The sequence below is a fragment of the Coffea arabica genome, chromosome 9c, assembly GCF_036785885.1.
Source record: "Coffea arabica cultivar ET-39 chromosome 9c, Coffea Arabica ET-39 HiFi, whole genome shotgun sequence".
Classification (NCBI taxonomy): domain Eukaryota; kingdom Viridiplantae; phylum Streptophyta; class Magnoliopsida; order Gentianales; family Rubiaceae; genus Coffea; species Coffea arabica.
The window spans coordinates 32,790,014-32,810,645 of NC_092326.1; the positions used below are offsets into that span (position 1 = coordinate 32,790,014).

The 20,632-nt window shown below is 35.7% G+C and overlaps 1 protein-coding gene and 1 non-coding gene across 2 annotated transcripts; one reads left to right on the forward strand and one right to left on the reverse strand.

The window, feature by feature from the left end:
• The first annotated feature begins 7,930 nt into the window (after positions 1–7,930).
• Positions 7,931–9,043, forward strand: LOC113708257 (uncharacterized). The gene has a single exon (XM_027230720.2). It carries the CDS (start codon positions 7,931–7,933, stop codon positions 9,041–9,043), a length of 1,113 nt encoding a protein of 370 aa, XP_027086521.2.
• On the reverse strand, positions 8,303–8,409 carry LOC140014461 (small nucleolar RNA R71). Its single transcript, XR_011821222.1, has one exon. It is a non-coding gene; the product is annotated as a small nucleolar RNA R71 (small nucleolar RNA).
• Positions 9,044–20,632: the final 11,589 nt, after the last annotated feature.

A 20,632-nucleotide genomic window follows, 5' to 3' on the forward strand; every position in this document is an offset into this window, starting at 1 on the left:
AAAGTGAAAACGTAATCTCTAACAAAGGTGAAATACGAGACTTTGTCAAAATTCTACTAGTGTTAAATCAACTGTTGGATATTTTCTCGAGCAACTCTTGACTACCTATTGAGGTAAATCTCTAACTCATAAACTTATTTCAATTTCTTATGGCTAACATTTGAATGATCATAAAATACAAGTGTCTACTGTTGAGTAACTACTAAATACAAACATATACTCTTTGACATATTTGAGGTAATATTTCATCTTGTAATTCTACTTATTTATCTTTAGGATTATTTGTTATAAATCTTATATTCTAATGCATTGAGTTTTTATAGAAAATCAATTATATTTGAGGATCCACTTGTCCTTTGAAATATTTAAAGAAAAAGATTTGAACACCTGAAGATGGTCATTCTTTAACGAAAAGATTTGGCCACCAGAAGATGGTTTTTATTTCAAAATCTGGTATGATAAATTTACTTATGGCTGCAAGTACACAATTCTACTATGCTCAGAATTATTTCTTAGTTGAAAATAATATTCTCTACATATTTCCTGAATATGCTCTTGTAGTAGCAATATTGAGAGAAATTTTGAGAAGTATTCTGTACTTATTGCATGCTAGTTCTAGTCCATTCCCAGAAGTGAATGCGACTCAATTTCAATTTACTAGTTATGGTTGCTTCAATGACTATGATTTTGGTAAATATGTATTTTACCATGACAAGAGAAAAAGTTACCACTTGAAGTGGGATAATAATGATAAGGACAAGAAAGTAAGGATCCTAAAAATAAATGTCCCAAAATATATTTGACAAATCAAAATTATAATAGCATTTTCATGTGGCAAATTTCTTTAAACGCCCTGAAGGTGTATGATGATTGATTTAATTTATGATAGTAATTGACTTTCCTTCCTGAAGAAAAAATGGAAGTTAAATATTTGGGATCAAAGGATTATGGTGATGATATTTGTCCCATAAGAATTATGGTGACAATGATATGTGTCTCATTAATAAATGCTACTATATACACTATTTTCCAACAAAAGAGACAAACACAATCAGTGACGGTGCTTAAGTGATTAAAAGTTCCAAAAGAACCACTGCTATATTTCTCCCTGTAGGAGAAAAGTTTATGATAAATAAAACACTACCTTTTACCATGTGCCGAAGAATTTATTGAATTTGAATATCCATCGAAATAGATATCAAATTAAGACACTAAATGAGATAATAATAAAGATCATGTTTAGAAATCAAGTGAGATAAAGGTTAATTATATCATAATAATCATTCGAAAGAAATGGTTATCGATATAGTTGTCTTCATTCTCATTTGATTTATAATCATCACCTGTAGTAAACCAAAAGTTTACTGATCCCAATGGATATATAATTTGGCAAAAGTGAGAATATTTGAGAGTCGATAAGTATTTATACATACTCCCTTTATATTATGTATGGCTCTAAAAGAAATTTAAAATTTATATCAGGTATGAATCACCTTTTACGATTAAATATCGTAAAATATTAATGAGTGATCTATTGAATAATTTATTTATTCTGATGAGATACGATTCCTGACATTAGGGGGAGAAAAAGATCAACCGAAAGGATATCATTTGAAAAATTGGATTTCTTCGATCCTTATACAAAATAATGTGAACTAAAATTTTAAGAAACTCTTAACTTGTAGAAAGTTGCAGATCAATTGTCAGATATATCCATCGACTCCAGAAGAGTCATTAAATCAACTATTCCTGCAGGAAATACTCTGGTTAAAATTGATATCTCTGAAGGACATGCACGAGTGCTACAAATAAATTTAAGGCCGGCCTACTTAAATAAGGTATAAATTGATTTCAAATATTTTCGGAGATTAAATAAATGTTATGACAAAATTCAACCTCTTGAAGAGGTCGCTCCTGAAAAGTCAATTCCTGAAGAGAATGAAATTATAGAAAATTTAATTGGAGCCTAATGAAATGTAGCACTTGATATTATAGACGTAGATGAGGATCATGAATTTAGATCGGTTGATGAATGTTGGTATAAAAATGATTGGTCAAAGTGAAAGATGCGATCCAATCTAAATTGGACTCACTGGCTAAAAGAAAAGTTTTTGGACCTATAGTCCAAACACCTGAAAGTGTAAATCCAATAGGTTATATGGGTATTTATGAGAAAAAAAATGAGAAAAATGAAATTATAAGGTATAAAGCAAGACTTGTAGTCCAAGAATTTTCACAAAGGCTTGGATTTGATTATAATGAAATGTATTCACCTGTAGTGGATGCTATCACATTTAGATATCTTGTGAGTTTTGTAGTACATGAAAAACTAGACATGCATCTAATGGACATCGTTACTGCATATTAATATGAAAATCTTGAAGATGATATTTATATGAGAATCTCAGAAGGATTCAACATGCCTGAAGCATGCAAATCAAATTCTAAAGATATTTATTCTATTAAATTACAAAGGTGTTTGTATGGGTTCAAACAATTTGGATGTATGTGGTATAACCGCCCCAATGAATGTCTAACTAAAGAAGGTTATACCAATGATCTAATATGTCCATGTGTTTTCATCAAGAAAAATGGGTCAAATTTTGTGATAATTGTTATATATGTTGATGATTTAAATTTGATTGGAACTCCTGAAGAGATTCAAAATAGTGTTAAATATTTAAAAAAATTTGAGATCAAAAATTTTGGAAAGACAAAATTCTACCTTGGTTTACAAATTGAGTATTTGAAAGGTGAAATTTTTATCGACCAAACTGCTTATACCCTGAAGGTATTAAAACGATGTTATATGAATAAAACACATACATTAAATACCCCAATGGTCGTCAAATCACTAGATCCTAATAAGGATTCTTTTAGACCACGAGAGGAAAATGAAAAGACACTTGGTCCTGAAGTACCATATCTCAGTGCAATTGATGCACTAATGTATCTTACTAATTGTACAAGACTTGATATATCATTTGCAGTACATTTATTAGCAAGATTTAGTTCCTCGCCCACAAGATGACATTGGAATGGCATTAAACATATTGTTCGCTATCTCCAAGGAACAATTGATCTTGGTTTATTTTAGGGTTAAATACCAAAAACCCCCCTGTGGTTTGTCTAATGTTCACTTTACTTCCCTATGGTTTGGAAACCTACAATTTGACTCCCTGTCGTTTCAACTAAAGTAAAAGTCTAACGGAAAACATCTAAACTAACGTCTGAAAGGAAAATGTCAAAATTGCCCCTCTATAAGGGTTTTGCATTAAGTACCAAAAACCCCCTGTGATTTGTCAAATATACACTTTACCTCCCTATGGTTTAAAAATATACAATTTAACTCCCTGTCGTTTCACCTAAAGTAAAAATCTAACAGAAATTCCGTTAAATACACTTTAGTTGAAACGACAAGGAGTCAAATTGTAGGTTTCCAAACCATAGGGAGGTAAAGTGAACATTAGGCAAACCACAGGGGGTTTTTTGGTATTTAACCCTTTATTTTATTCAAATAAATTCAAACCTGAATTGGTCGGTTATATTGATGCTGAGTATTTATCTGCCCCGCATAAAGCAAGATCTCAGACTGGTTATCTATTTACATATGGAGGTACAACCATTTCTTGGCGATCTACAAAACAATCATTAGCCGTCACTTCATCGAATCATGCTGAAATAATGGCAATTCATGAGGCTAGTTGAGAATATGTTTGGTTAAGATCAATGACCCACTACATCCGGAAGAATTTTGGGTTATCTTCTGAAAAAGAAAATCCTCCAAATATATTATATGAAAATAATGCAGCTTGTATAGGCCAATTGAATGGAGGATATATTAAAGGAGATAGAACGAAACATATTTCACAAAAATTCTTTTTTACTCTTGAGTTGCTAAAAAAAATGGTGAAATTGATATGCAACAAATCCGATCAGATAATAATTTGACAGATTTATTTACCAAGGCATTGTCAACTGCAACATTTGAGAAATTGATGAAGAATATTAGAATGCGACGATTAAAATATCTCAAATGATATTTGCATCAGGGGGAGAAATTAATACACATGAATAGTGTACTCTTATTCCTTTACTAGGGTTCTTGTCCCGATGAGTTTTTTCCTAGTAAGATTTTAACGAGACATATTCTTTGTGTAATGGACATCTAACGGGGAGTGTTATGAACAACTAATAGTATGGATGTCCCTTTGTATTCCCAAGAGGATTAATTCTTGATTCATTGCTACATTATATAAAGAAGTTACAATTCATTAATCCATTCATGTAATGGATAAATCGTTTCATAATGTTCTTTATATTCTTGTAGTTATAAGTGTTTAATAGGATTGATGTATCTTTAATTTTGTAATACCTATATATAGAGGTATATTGGCACCTCTTGAAGGTACTTTGGATAAGTTGAATACAATAAGAATATTATTCTCTATTCATCTACTTCTTTTTCTAATATTTCAGTGCTTATAATAGTAGTTTATTTTATTAGTTTTATAACAATTAGGTAAATGTTAGTCAAATCATTAAAAACACCAAACGAAATCCCTGTCAAATGACTGTCTATTTTGATAATAATCATGATTAAGCAATTAACAGCAGTTTGATGCATGGTTTGCTTCGATGCACATCATCCCATGTGCAGCGGTCCAATTCCCTCTAAATAAAAGAAAAAAGTTGTCATCTAGAGTGCAAAAAAAAATAAAAATAAAAATATATATATATATATCAAATTGGCCGCCGACCACAAAAAAAAAAACAAACTAAAAATTGTTCCCTAAAAGAAGAAAACATCCCAATTATTTCAAGAAATTTGCCTCTGGTTGTCGCTACACTAGAACTATACTATACTATTGTATATAGCCAATATGCCAAAATAGACAGTCTTGATTCCTCTTAATGCCTTTCCACGAATGAGTCGTATATCTATTCTCATTGATGATTTAAAAGCCAGATTTGGATGATGTAAGAAGTAATAGATAACCAAATACTGTGACAAATATCCATCAGCAAACTTCCGGATCTTGGAACGTAGCTAGTTGTATGTCTTGTCCACGTCTGATCAATCATGACACCAAGAGATCTCCATGTTAATAAATAGGGCAAAATGTCACATATTGTCACTATACTAGTTAGAGTTTTTTTTTTATTTCAGCCATTAAACTTTTTATTAAGTTAAAATGTTTATTCAACTTATATGTTTTCATTAGTTGATTGATAAAAGTGTAAGGGGCTGCTTGGTTAGAGGGTTTTGGTATGGGGAATGACGATGATTCCAATACTTGGTGCCTGGTATACTGTAATGGGAATTAAAATATTGGAATCATACCTAAAATTTTGGGGATTCATGATTCCTGAGTAAATTGGGAGGAATCACTCAAATCCTCCGTTTCATTTCCAACAGTATAAATAAAAAATAAAACATTTCCTCTCTTCTCCAATAGATCCTTTCCTCTCCTCTCTTGCCATCAAATCGTCCTCCCCATCACAATCGATCTCTTATGTTCTCTTCTCTCTGTGAAGAGAAAAATTTTAAAAATTAAGAACCAATCTGTTCCCTCGATTTTGCTCAAATTATTCACCAATAAAGTTTATTTTTTGGCCCAAAAATCAGTCTGAAAGTTGATAAAAATGGCGTCTTCATCAGCAGCAGCAGCAACCCAATTTCAGAACCCATTTTTGCATTATAAAACTCCATTTTTATAAACCTCAATTCGACAGGTCTTTGAGTGTAGTGAATGAAAAGGTTGTTGGGATTGATTTGGGGACAACGAATTCAGCAGTGGCTGCCATGGAAGGAGGGAAGCCTACTATAGTTACTAATGCTAAAGGGCAAAGAACGATGCCTTCTGTGGTGGCCTATACCAAAAACGGGGATAGATTGGTTGGGCAGATTGCAAAAAGGCAGGCTCACTACAACAAAAATAACCTTTAACGACGTTTAAAGGTGTCAGTATAAATAATATAAACTGACACTTTACCTTTCCTCACACCTCGGACGAGTGTTGTCCCTTCCAATGTGAGGATAGGCTCGTACTATTTGATAGAGAGGTTATTGGGCACATTTTGTACCATTATTTTGTCCTAATTTTGGCTATTCACGGTGCTAAGAATTGAAATTTCACTCATATTCGATATTTGTGTGAATTGTAGGTGGTCGGCATGAAAAATGATCTCGTGGGGTAAATTTCCAGAAGACTTTTCGTCTCAGGGCGTGGCCACGCCTTAGAAGGTGGACGAAACCGAAAGCGGGACTGCGGTCCACGTGAACCGCGAGAAGCATGGGATAAAAACTCCAAAAGGCTAGCTTTTTTTGGAAAGAATTGGGCCAGACGTCTGGAGAGCTCCTGCGGCGGCTATAAAGAAAGGAAAAAGCAAGATTCAAGGGGACTACTACTCTTAGCCTTAGTTTCTCTTTTTCTACTTTTCTTAGGGGAAGATTTGTCAGACGTTTTTATTTTTCTTTTGTTTCTTTTGCGGCCGAATGGGTCAGACACAGAAGACTTTTCTTTCCCTTGTTTTTGGCGTTTGCGTCTGACTCTTTTGCTTTTCGCTTTCGAATTTATTCAACTTCAGTTGGTTTTGGCATTGAACTTGGGGAATCCAGTACGGACTCCCACGCAGAGTAAAGCGAGACTTTTCACTTTTTCTATCTGCGCTACTTCACCAATCCAGATTCTTTGATGTTTGCGGGGATGAAATCAATTAAATTGCGTGAGCTTGACATGATGAGGAGCGGCTAATTCCCCCCTCTACCCAAAGGTTGGCGCGAAGGCGCGGTCCATCACATCTGTGAGATCTAACCGAATCTTCACTATTTCTCCCAATTTATTGCTATTCGTGCGTTTCCTGAATTAATTGTTCATGGGTATTTTATTAATTGAATATCAACGGCCGGGTATTCGATTTAATTTAATAGCCTACTGCCACGTTAATTAAATAGAATCCGTAATTGTTCATTTAGTTAACACCTCGTGGCAACCACCATAATTGGTTTTATGATGGGAAAACGCAAGATCTAATTTAAATAAACCCTCTTAGCGTGTTTATTGGTTAGAGTTGGGTTCTTCTAGCTTTAATGCAATTGGGTAATTAAATTCCTACGGTCGTACCTAGAATTGTTATCTGGTTAGAGAAGCAGTCAATGGTCGTACCTTGACTGTCGAAAAAGTAAGGAAGAGCTGGTTGTTAGAGCTTATTGATGGCTATAACCAACCTAGTGATAAATGGATGAAATATCTTTGCATCGATGAGCATTTATTTGGACCGTACCTGAGCAGTTGATCCTTTGGGTAGAACTTTTATTAATTGCTATTTTTAGTGAATTGTGCTTTGTGAGTTAGTTTTGAAATTTGTTTGTTTTATTTTATTTTATTTTATTTGCCTCCCATTGAAAATCCCCCAATTTCGTTCTACTAATTTGGAAAGAAATAATTTCCTACCTGCTCCTTGTGGAATCGACCCTACTTGCCATTGTACGCAAAATTAGAATTTTTATAGACAAATCTGGTATATCGGATCACGCAAACTCTTCGGGAACAGGGTGAATCAAGTAACCCATTGCACATCTAGGGTCCCTGCTCCAGTACTTGGATTTGTTCTATAATTATTTAATTGGGGTGGTAATTAGAACTTTTTAGTAATTATTATTGCACAGGTTCGACACCTGTCAATTTTTGGTGCCGTTGCCGGGGAGTTGGCATTTGGATTATTTGTTTCTTTTCAAATTCAGTTTTTTATTTTATTCTATTCTTCTTGGTATTTTTGCTAGTTTATGCCCCGTTTTTCTCGCACAGGTGAATTGGTATACGATCTTGAGGTTGAGAAGGCAGCGCGTAGGCGGAGGCAAGAGACCAAGAGGCGAAAAGAAGGGCACTTATTTATTGCAAACGAGTCGATAGAAAACGAAGTAAGTATGGCCAACACCCAAACATTAAGGGAGCTGGCCGCCCCGAAGCTGACTCACCAGCCCTTATGCATCACATTCCCCATTCTGGTTGAGAATACTGCTTTCGAATTGAAGTCAGGGTTGATTCACCTCTTACCTTCTTTCCATGGTCTCTCTGGCGAAAAACCTCACAAGCACGTCAAGGAGTTCGAGGTGGTTTGCTCTAGTATGAAACCTCCTGGGGTCACTGAGGAGCAGATAAGACTTAGAGCTTTCCCCTTCTCTCTCAAGGATGCAGCAAAAGATTGGCTATACTACCTACCAGCGGGTAGTATTACTACATGGGCACAGTTAAAAAAGAAGTTTTTGAAAAAATTCTTCCCTGCATCCCAGGCTGTGAGTTTGAGGAAGGAGATCTGCGGCATTAAACAATATCCCGATGAGTCCTTGTATGAATACTGGGAAAGGTTTAACAAGTTGTGCACTAGATACCCGCAGCATCAAATTAGTGAACAACTGTTAATCCAATACTTCTATGAAGGGCTCCAATCAACCGATAGGAGTATCATTGACGCTGCGAGTGGGGGAGCACTTGCAAACAAGACACCGAGGGAAGCGTGGGAGCTCATCGAAGCCATGACAGAGAACTCCCAACAATTTGGCTTACGTGAGAGCAACTCTCCCCGTAGAATTAACGAGGTAGAGACTTCATCCATACAGCAGCAACTGTCAGAATTGACATCTGTTGTTAGGCAATTAGCAATGAGAGACACGCCGCGAGCAAAGGTGTGTGGATTCTGTACTAGCATGGACCACTGCACAGACACGTGCCCCATTTTGCAAGAGGATGGGGCGGAACAGGTAAACATGGTCGGAGGGCCCCGCAGGCAGTACGACCCATACTCCAATACGTACAATCCGGGCTGGAGGGACCATCCCAATCTCAGTTATGGGAACAGACAACAAAATTCATTTCCGAATCGTCCACCAGGATTCCACCAGCCATGGCAACCAAAATCTCAATCCTCGTCCTCCAATTCAGGAAGCTCCCTGGAGGACCTAGTCAAAAGCCTGGCCACGACTACTACCCAGCTTCAACAGGAGATCAGATCCTTGGCCGCGAATACCGCGCAGCTCTAGCAGGACACCAAAGCTAACAAGAAGGACCAAGATGTTCGAATAAGCCAACTGGCAACTGCCATCAATCGCTTGGAGTCCCACGTTTATGGAAAATTGTCATCGCAACCCGAGGTAAATTCCAGGAATGTAAGTGCCATGACGCTGAAGAGTGGTAAGGAACTGGAAGGGCCCAAAGTGCAATGTTCAAAAAGTAAAAGTGAAAAGGAGATAGAGAAGGAAATTGAAGAGGAAGGGCGTATTCGCAAGGATCCTAAGGTAACCTTCACTTTTTCGCCCACTATTAAATCTAACTTACCTCCTTTTCCTTGTAGGTTGGAAAAGACAAAGAGGGCAGAAAAGGAAAAAGAAATCCTGGATGTGTTCCGTAAAGTTCAAGTAAACATCCCCCTATTGGACGCGATCAAGCAGGTACCCAAGTACGCAAAATTCTTGAAAGACTTGTACGTTAACAAAAGAAAGCTAAGGGGTGATGAAAGAGTGATGGTAGGAGAGAATGTATCAGCTGTACTTCAAAGGAAACTCCCACCCAAATGCGGAGATCCAGGTATGTTTGCTATCCCCCTGTAAGATTGGTCAGTCTAGTATCAAAAATGCCATGATAGATTTAGGAGCTTCTATTAATGTGATGTCTAAGTCAATCTATGATTCTCTAAATTTAGCACCTTTAAAAGAAACGGGGATAATAATTCAATTGGCTGATCGTACATGTGCTTATCCGGATGGGATAGTTGAGGATGTTTTAGTGCAAGTAGATGGATTAATTTTTCCTACTGATTTTTATGTGCTTTACATGGATGATAGAAGTGCCCCAAATCCATCACCCATTATATTAGGAAGACCATTTTTGAGTACTGCCCAGACTAAAATTAATGTTAGTAAGGGTACTCTCACGATGAAGTTTGATGGAGAAATAGTCCACTTTAATATTTTTGATACAATGAAACATCCTGTTAATTCTCATTTTGTGTTTGCTATGTATACCACTAATCCCTCTGTGCAAGACTTTTCTAAGTTTGCTTATAGGGGTAAATCCAAGGTTGCTGCGAACAAGTCCTATAGGATGAAAGCAATTTATGAGGTAAAAATGGAGAGAAAATTTAGGAAAAAAGTTGCACTCAATGGCCATGTGGATCCTGGAGGAGGGCCACCAATTACAAGGAAAATTCAATTACATCCAGACTAAAGAGTGGTGCTATGTCTAGCCAAAGACATTAAAGAAAGGCGCTGCTTGGGAGGCAACCCAAGGCTTCTTTTGTTTTAGTTTTCTTATATTTTTGAAGTTTTTGTTAAGTGTTAGTGTCATTTAGTGGGTTGTTATTTTGTGATAGGAAGTTGGCAGCTAGACATGCCCACGCTAGGTCATCACACCTAAGGAATGGAGTTTTGGAATTGACGGTCAGACGACTATAACTTCTAAGGCGTGCCCACGCCTTCCAACCCTTCCGAAAAAAAAACTTCAGTCTTCTCCTTCCTGTTGGTGTTGCGTCCGCCGCCACCACACCACCTTGTGCACGCAGCCGTCTCACCTCCTCCGCCTTAGTGTCTCACTTTCTCTCCCCAGTGGTCAGGGAAGTTTCTTTTCCTTTCCCCTAATATTTCATTTGTCTTTTCTACATTGAGGACAATGTAGATTTTAGGTGTGAGGGGATTAGTGGCTTCCATTATTTCTTTTTTCTTTGTTACTCAAAAAAAAATAAAAAAACAAAAAACAAAAACAAAAAACAAAAAAAAATGAAAAAAAATGAAAACATTGTAGTTAGGCGGCTTTTTGGCTATTTATATGCTTGTTAGTATTGGGGCATGTTGCTGTGATGAATGACATAATCAAAGTGAGTGGGTATGTGGTCGGATATGCTAGCTGTGCATCTTGCTTCCCTTGGCAATGTCGTTGAATGTTGAATATGTTGGAATTGACCCATTTTTGAAACTTTTGGGAGCTTTTGAGCCTTATATGAGCACATTATTTTTGTTTGCTCTATTTTTTTTGTTTGATTGAGTGAGTATCACACATGGTATTGGCATTCTAGAACTTGCTAGTTTATACATGTCGAGGCCACATTTTTGTTGAATTGGATGCATTTGAAATGATAAGGGCATTTAGGATTTAACCCTCTTTAGCTATCTAAAAAAAATCAAGCCCTCATCTTATCTCCCAATAGTGAACCAATTTGAGCTTTTGTCTTTCGTTCCTGGTTGTTATCCGTGTTTGTTAACCCAAGACCTCTTTAAACTTTCTTGTTTACCCCTGTGTTGTCAAGGGATGCCTGAATTCCATCATTTGTGCAAAGCAAACAGAATTGGGGTTGCAAGTGCTATTAGATTAGGAGCTATATGATGCTATCCTTGTATAAAGGAGGGAAATTGGAAAAGGGCCACTGACCAGAGGACTTTGGCTTACAGGGCGTGCCCACGCCTTGCGAGCAGTTCTCTCTAAAAAAAAAAAAAAAGAGAGAGAAAGAAAAAAAAATTGGGGGCACTTGTACAATGGGTACAGCAAATGAAAACTGCCTTGTGCATGAAGTAAAACACTGTGGTTATTGGTGAGTTTCGGACATTCTCTTGACACTTTACCCCCTATCTACACCTTCTTGACCCGCCTTTCACCCGAAGCCCCATTGCAACCATATTAAAGTCCCTTTGATTTATGTGTTTAGTTCACTTTTAAGTGGTGGAGATGTGATAAATGTGCAAGCCTATGGTAATGGCATTCCGTGATGTTGAATTGAGCGTTCCTAGTATTCATATATATTCTTTGAATTACAACATGTCCGGTGTGTTCTACCTTTGTTGATATTGTCAGGGACCCTAGATGCTTGTATTAGTATAGCTTATTGCATGACCTTTGCTCTCTCGGTTGTACTTCTGAGCTTCGAAATGCTTGAGGGCAAGCATTGTCCAGGTGTGGGGGGATTTGATAGAGCGGTTATTGGGCACATTTTGTACCATTATTTTATCCTAATTTTGGCTATTCACGGTGCTAAGAATTGGAATTTCACTCATATTCGATATTTGTGTGAATTGTAGGTGGTCGACATGAAAAATGATCTCGCGGGGTAAATTTCCAGAAGACTTTTCGTCTCAGGGCGTAGCCACGCCTTAGAAGGTGGACGAAACCGAAAGCGGGACTGCGGTCCACGTGAACCGCGAGAAGCATGGGATAAAAACTCCAAAAGGCTAGCTTTTGTTGGAAGGAATTGGGCCAGACGTCTGGAGAGCTCCTGCGGCGGCTATAAAGAAAGGAAAAAGCAAGATTCAAGGGGACTACTACTCTTAGCCTTAGTTTCTCTTTTTCTACTTTTCTTAGGGGAAGATTTGTCAGACGCTTTTATTTTTCTTTTGTTTCTTCTGCGGCCGAATGGGTCAGACACAGAAGACTTTTCTTTCCCTTGTTTTTGGCGTTTGCGTCTGACTCTTTTGCTTTTCGCTTTCGAATTTATTCAACTTCCTTTGGTTTTGGCATTGAACTTGGGGAATCCAGTACGGACTCCCACGCAGAGTCAAGCGAGACTTTTCACTTTTTCTATCTGCGCTACTTCACCAATCCAGATTCTTTGATATTTGCGGGGATGAAATCAATTAAATTGCGTGAGCTTGACATGATGAGGAGCGGCTAATTCCCCCCCTCTACCCAAAGGTTGGCGCGAAGGCGCGGTCCATCACATCTGTGAGATCTAACCGAATCTTCACTATTTCTCCCAATTTATTGCTATTCGTGCGTTTCCTGAATTAATTGTTAATGGGTATTTTATTAATTGAATATCAACGGCCGGGTATTCGATTTAATTTAATAGCCTACTGCCACGTTAATTAAATAGAATCCGTAATTGTTCATTTAGTTAACACCTTGTGGCAACCACCAAAATTGATTTTATGATGGGAAAACGCAAGATCTAATTTAAATAAACCCTCTTAGCGTGTTTATTGGTTAGGGTTGGGTTCTTCTAGTTTTAATGCAATTGGATAATTAAATTCCTACGGTCGTACCTAGGGTTGTTATCTGGTTAGAGAAGCAATCAATGGTCGTACCTTGACTGTCGAAAAAGTAAGAAAGAGCTGGTTGTCAGAGTTTATTGATGGCTATAACCAATCTAGTGATAAATTGATGAAATATCTTTGCATCGATGAGCATTTATTTGGACCGTGCCTGAGCAGTTGATCCTTTGGGTAGAACTTTTATTAATTGCTATTTTTAGTGAATTGTGCTTTGTGAGTTAGTTTTGAATTTTGTTTGTTTTATTTTATTTTATTTTTATTTGCCTCCCATTGAAAATCCCCCAATTCCATTCTACTAATTTGGAAAGAAATAATTTCCTACCTGCTCCCTGTAGAATCGACCCTACTTGCCATTGTACGCAAAATTAGTATTTTTATAGATAAATCCGGTATATCGGATCAAGCAAACTCTTCGGGAACAGGGTGAATCAAGTAACCCATTGCACACCTAGGGTCCCTGCTCCAGTACTTGGATTTGTTCTATAATTATTTAATTGAAGTGGTAATTAGGACTTTTTAGTAATTATTATTGCACAGGTTCGGCACCTGTCACTATTCAATGTGTCGGGAAAACTATACTATTATAGCATCCCATCTGCCAACCAAAATCTCTTTTTTTGACAATCGAAAATGTTAGAATATTGTCGAAGTTGTTGAGTTATGCTAACACTTTTAACTGTTAGGAGTTTTTTTTTGCTTTTTTTTTTTAATAAAGAAGCAACCTGATTGTGCTCCCTGCTATACATTCCGTCAATTAGATACCCAAAGGACTTGTAAAATTATCTCAAAAAATAAAATGCATGTAGTAATTTAAAAGCAAAAGTCAATGCTTAAATATCATTTGTTGAACTAAAATCAACAACAAGTACTAACATAGCTAATCAAAAGCCAAAACCAACACCAGCTAATGTAACTAATTGTCTACACTGTCAGTATATAACAGCCAAAACCAACATTTAAAGTCCCAAATAGAAGTTCCTTTATCTCTGGAACCTTGGTGCTCAATGCGTTGTTAAGTAAAGTCTTGAACAGGAGCAGAAAGCTTTAATTCATGTACGGCTTGGAAGTAATCTGCGGCTACTTGTTTCAAGCCTTGAGACTTGGATAGCACTCCAAGAAGGAACCACGCATGGTGGTTTGTCGGCTCTAGTCAGAGAGCAGTCATCAACAAGCTTCTTGCAATTGGAAGATTCTGTCTACCCAATTTTATCAGCACTCCAGCAATTGAGACAATGCTTGGTACATAATCTGGCTCTATGGAGAGTGAAACTGAGAATGCAACAAGAGCTTCCTTGTATTGTTCTTGAGCTTCAAATGATTTACCTGCAGATATAAACGCATCTTGTGATAATCAAAGGATATGAATAAACTCATCTTACTTTTTTTTTTAATTTTCGCAACTTCTTTTAAGAGTATACATCATCTTACATGTTCTGAATCGCTTATTATTTCTGGAATTGGTTAAGCGAAATCCCAGCTAACCACTTTGTCAGTCACTTTAATAAAGTAGGGGATTTAATTGAACAGAAGGAAAGAAGAAAAGTGCGGTAACACTTCCAATAAGAACACCATATCAATTTTCAAAAGACAAAAAGTAAAAAGACTAATTCAGAGTACAGAATAATTGCACTGGAACGCCCTCAGTTAACCTTTTCTAAAATGGCATTAACCAAACATGCATCAAGATATTATGAACTTAGACAAAAGCAAATAATCATCTGCAACAGCAAAACAATGCATCTGAGCTTCTTCATTTTCCCTTCATACAAATTAGAAAACAAAAGCCTAGTGCTTATCTTGTTTGCCACAGATGTTGGTCTTTCCCGACTTGCAGAACTTGCATTCCCTGCATTCTACCTGGTAACAAGGTATTACATGGTCCTCGGGCTTGACTTTAGTCACACCTTTGCCAACACTTTCAACTATTCTGCAATTTCCATGGTAACAAAAAGGGGAAGCACTGTATTAACGTTTCTGCTTCAGCATTTCACCTAAACAAAAGCCCCCAAGTACATTGAAAAGTACAACAAAAGGAGAACATACCCTGCAGCCTCATGAACAAAAGGAGAACCTACCCTGCAGCCTCATTGAAAAGCCCCCATTTCCTCGAATTTAATCCATACTCACCTTGCCACTCCAGGTGTATGCATCTGTATGGCAGAGGGCAGTGTAGAGGATCTTGACTCGAACTTCGCCGGCTTGAGGCAGAGCCACCTGCATGTCCTCGATTACCAAAGGTTTATTGGGTTCCTAGGCCACCGCCACTTTTCATTGCCAAATTTCCAGCCAGATCACACATCAGTATCAGCCAAAAAAGAAAAAAAATCAAATGCAAAACAAGATGAACGATCAAATGAAATCAAAGGAAGAGTACCTTTGCAAGTAATCACTTGACCTTGCGTAGCCATAATTACTTACTTATCTTTGAGATTTTTTTTTGCAACCACAGATCGGCCGATGATAAACGAAAGGACACTTAACTGTAGAGTGACCACGACTGAGGAGTAGGCAAAATCATACTTGATTATTATCACCGGAAGTATTATAGCCACAAGGCGGACCCATGTTGCATTTGATCCCTAAAAAAACAAGGGGGAGAAGCCCAATGGCCACCACCCTAGTGAGCTGGGAGCCTGACAATGAGTGGGAACTCATCAACGATGACAATTTCGTCTACAAACACAGGAAATGTCCCCGTGTCGACCTTCGTTCCTCCACTTCGGCACCCGGGCTACCGGATCCGACCGTTGAAAAACAGAACCGCCAGCAAAGGAAGAAAAGAGCTTTTCTCAAGCTCAAACACAAGTACATTTGTCGAACACCTTGAAGGACATGCAGTAAAAATCCCCAATTGTTATTAGTCAGCAGCAAAAATATCGGCAACCCAATGATGGGACGGCAGAGATAGGGAGCAGAGGAGAGGAAATTGGCCGAGAGAGAAGTTGGGCAAAAATTGGTATTTCAGATTCAGGCAGGCAACCAAGAAAAATCAATTTAGGGCAAAAATTTATCATGTAATTACATACCTTCAATGGGAAAGCATGGGTAGTTTGATTGCGGAGAGATTCAATAGACAAAACTCTTCGGGAAAAGCAAAATTTTGGCCAAGAGTTTTGATAGATAGTTTGCTGAGAGAGAGAGAGAGAGAGAGAGAGAGAGAGAGAGAGAGTTTCTGAGAGAGATAAGAGAAGCAAAATTTCAGCAGGCAAAATGAGGTTTTGAACCCCAAAACTGTGTTTTGGCAAAGCAATCTTCTGCCAAAATCAAACGAAGCCATTTTGTGTTCTAATTTTTTTGGTGCATCTCACATTTTTTTCAAGTGTCATGATAGGTAGTTTAAAGGCACATTATTATTTTTATATCAGATAAAATAAAATAAAAAAGAGTATAAATTATTGATTTGATAACAAATGTCATGATAGAAATGCTATAATAATACAAACCATCAAGTGTCCTTATAGGTATGTCAGGAAAGGCCATTTTTGTTGTAGTGACTGTGGTGAATCTTGAAAACAAGTTTTTCTCTGTGAAGAGGTTTGTTGGGAGAAAGATGTCTGAGGTGGATGAGGAATCTAAGCAGGTTTCGTATAAAGCTGTGAGAGATGAGAACAATAATTAAAAAAAAAGAAAAATTAATTTTGATGTCATTCCAACTATGCTTGTACCAAGCATCGGTCTGTGGAATGATACCAGGGTTCAAAACCCATACTGATTTTTTGTATATTATTCCATCTCCAATTCCAATTCCAGAGCATGAAACAAGCACCCCCTAAGTTTTCATTAGGTGAGTGATTAAAAATACACATTTTTTTATTAGTTAGATGTCCATTGTTAGTTACAACAAGTTTAGTGATCAAAATAGGGAATTTCAAACAGTTTAGTGACTTTTTTGGCCGTTTTTTCTTAACAAGTATGCCTTTGCTAGGCACGAACATATGACAAAAATACAAAAGGGTGACAAATATGCTATTTTAACTGATTCAATTAATGTTGAATTACAAATAACCTCCTTTGTTTTCACTAATTGCTACATAATATCCCTATGATTTAAAACTCTAATATAACCTTCTTCTGATTTAATGCAAATTGGAAAATGGACGTAAATCACATCTCAAAGATGGCTACATTGTTCAACCAAATGAACTAATTGTAGGTGTCAAAACACATTTTGTACAACCGAGTGAACAAATTGTAAATATGAAATGACAAGCTGTACAATCAAATGGAAAATGCAAGTATCAAAACAATAAGATGTTGCATATCTATGACCAAAGTGTGAGTACTAAATAACGGGATCTACAATGAATGGAACAAATTGCAAGGTCGACAACGAAAAAGGCAAAATGTGTAAACATATAAACAGCGTGTAAATATCCAACAACGATATGTACAACCAAAGGAACAAAATGTGCGGATCTAACATGTAAGCATAGTGTGATTTAGCTGGAGCCGGAGTGGTTATTATAGGTGATTTCCATCAATTTTCTACACTATACAAAACTTTATAAGGGTTAAGTAGCCATTTTCAAACTATAAAGGGATTATGGGATGATAAGTGAAATTCGAAGGGGTAAACCATTAATTGTTCTTAATTAATATTTTAAAGAAAATAAAAACTCGAGACGTAACAATGTTTCATCGGCCTGAGTATTAAATTAAATGTATATGTCCCAAGTTAAATAGAATAGGACATTGATTTGATAGGCCAAAGGTAATAGATGCTGATTTCATTCCTAATTTTTTGGAAAAATTTGTTTGAAAATATTCCTTTTAGCATATTTGCAAATCATCTTTTTTGTCACACATACATCATATTTTTTTTAAAGAAGTCAAATGCAATTCACATAAAACCTCAATCTAAGAGGAAAAACAGTCATAGGATCTAACGTAAGAGTGACTCATCGCAATGCCAAAATTCTTCATTCAAGATAAGGTAGACAAATTAAAATGGATTAATCTTTCCTACACTAACAGTGTATACACCGTTAGCGTTGGATGAATGACAACTATGCAAAATTTGAATTTGAAATTCACCTTTTACACACATGTCATGAATCAAACGGTGACAGTATATACACTGTTAGTGTATATAAGATTTACTCAATTAAAATTGATACTCTGAAAACAACTAATTTTTATTTATTATATACATATGGCAAAAGCACGAGAATACAATAAATAACTACTTCCTTTCCGGTGCACTAAATTATTTTGCATTGCACAGTACCACTAAATACTATCAACATACATACAATGCCATTAAATTTGTAGGAACTCAAGAAAAAATCTATTTGTAAACATTCTAATGAATAAGTACTCAAAAATAATTTGAAATTGGAAAAATGATACCTGCTATATCCAAAATATGGATTAAGTCGATATTGTGAAAAGGATGTGCTTAACAAATGGTTTCTACCTAAGTTAAATTAACACTAATAGTGTTGTAAAATTTTGGTCTAAAGTTAAAAAATACAAAAACATAATAAACACGATAATTTAAATTAGAGTCCACCTACAAAAAACAATTGAAAATTACAATATTCCTAAACAATAGATAAAAACACGAGAATTCCTAAAATCAAAGAAATGGATCATTTTCTAGTTTGTCTCTGTTGCTTAAGTCATATGTTACTTAGACCCTGTTTGATAACTAAATTCAGCACTTGAATTTAATAATGGATTCAAATATAAATATATTCAGATGCATTTGATAATAAAAAATAAACCATCTGAATTTTCTAGATAAAACTTGTTCCAAAAAATAAGTGATAAACTATTCACTTATTATTTAATGTAATATAACTCAAATGTATCAGATTTAGTATTTAACAATTCAATAATTTAATGAATTCAGATTTCATATTTCATATTTCAAATTTTGAACTCTAATTTCAGACTTCAGTTTTATCAAAGACACCCTTAGTATAGGATTTTCCTTTAAATCATTAGTCATCTACCCACGCAAAATAAATTAGTTAATCTTTTAGACTTTTAGTATCTTCAACTATACCATCAATCAATATGTTCATGACAAGTAATAGATTCTCTTGTATAAAATAACTAAGTTTTGAATGCTTCTCACTAACCATGGTATGTAATTTGACTAGTACACTTCAATGGCAAAGATAAAAAAGAATCAACAATTGTCAAAAAACAATTTCCAGTTGTAAACATTTGTATAAATCCTATTCTAGATCAATATTTGCCTGAGAATCCCATGAAAAAAATAACTAGTTTGGAAACATTAGTTCCTAATTAAATTGAGGGATTGATCGATTAGATATATTTATCCAAATGAAAGGGACTCTACGATTGGAAAGTCAGAAAGGTCTCAAAAATCAAAATAAGACAACTTATCAAAATTGGAACAACTGAAAAATTCAAAGTTTCGATAGCTTGTATGAATCAATTGAATTAACACCAAAAGATAGACCTCTTTGGAATTTTCAAAGTACTTCATGCACAATACGGATGGGAAAAAAAACTGTCGAGATTTATCAACATCAATTAACTTTAGAAGGAAGGAGAAAAACTCAAAAGGCAATAGTCTGCCTTTAGTTTAGAACTCAAAGGCTAAATAAACAACTTTTTAAAATTTTGACAAATAGAAATGTATAAGAAAAAGATTCTAGCGGTTAGTCAATAAAAACCCACATTCATCACCCTTTGGCTTCCACTCGAACTTGTGGCATCAAAAACTGCACAGACCGGAAAAAATATCTTTGTATATATATAATTAAAAAAAAGATAAAAGATTGATAGAAATTCTCTAAAGCCTACAACTGTAAGAATTAAAAAAAAAAACGGTTGAAAGTTGAAAACTTCTTAAATTGTTATGAACATGTATAAAATTTCTCAAGAAAGAAAAAGTTGCTAAAGTCAATAAATGAAACCTGTATTTCAACTTTTTAACATTTACAATCGTTGACAAAAACGGATCTAGGATCTAACGCAGTCAAAGAATGACCCACCCCACTGCCAAAATTCTTTGTTTAAGAAAAGCTAGACAAATCAAAATTGATAAGCAATAAATTGCCGTGCAATTGCACGGATCATTTTGCATCGCACAGCATCACTAAATACCCTCAACATACATACACTACCATTAAATTTGTGGGAAACTCAAAAATAAAAATCCATTTATAAACAATTTTAATGAATAAGGATTCAAAAACATTTGAAATTGGAAAAATGATAGATGCTATTTTTTAAAATATTGTGAAAAGGATATGCATGACTATTGGTTTCTACCTAAAGTTAAATTAACACTAATAGTGCTGTAAAATTTTGATCTAAAGTTAAAAAAAAAAACTAAAACATAATAAACATGATAGTTTAAGTTATTAGTCATCTGCCTACAGAAAATAAATACGTTAATATTTCAACATCTTCAACTGTACTATCAAAATGAAGATTTTCATGACAATCAATAGATTCTCTCGTAGAAAATAAGTAAGTTTTGAATGCTTCTCACTGATCGTGACATCTAATTTGAATGATACACTTCAATAGCAAAGATAAAAAAAAGAATCAACAATTGTCAAAAAGCAATTTCCAATTGTAAACATCTGCATAAAGAACGGGCAAGGGCTCATT

Coding starts and splice junctions, on each gene's coding strand:
- LOC113708257 (XM_027230720.2), top strand. CDS start 7,931: ATGGCCAACACCCAAACATTAAGGGAGCTGGCCGCCCCGAAGCTGACT.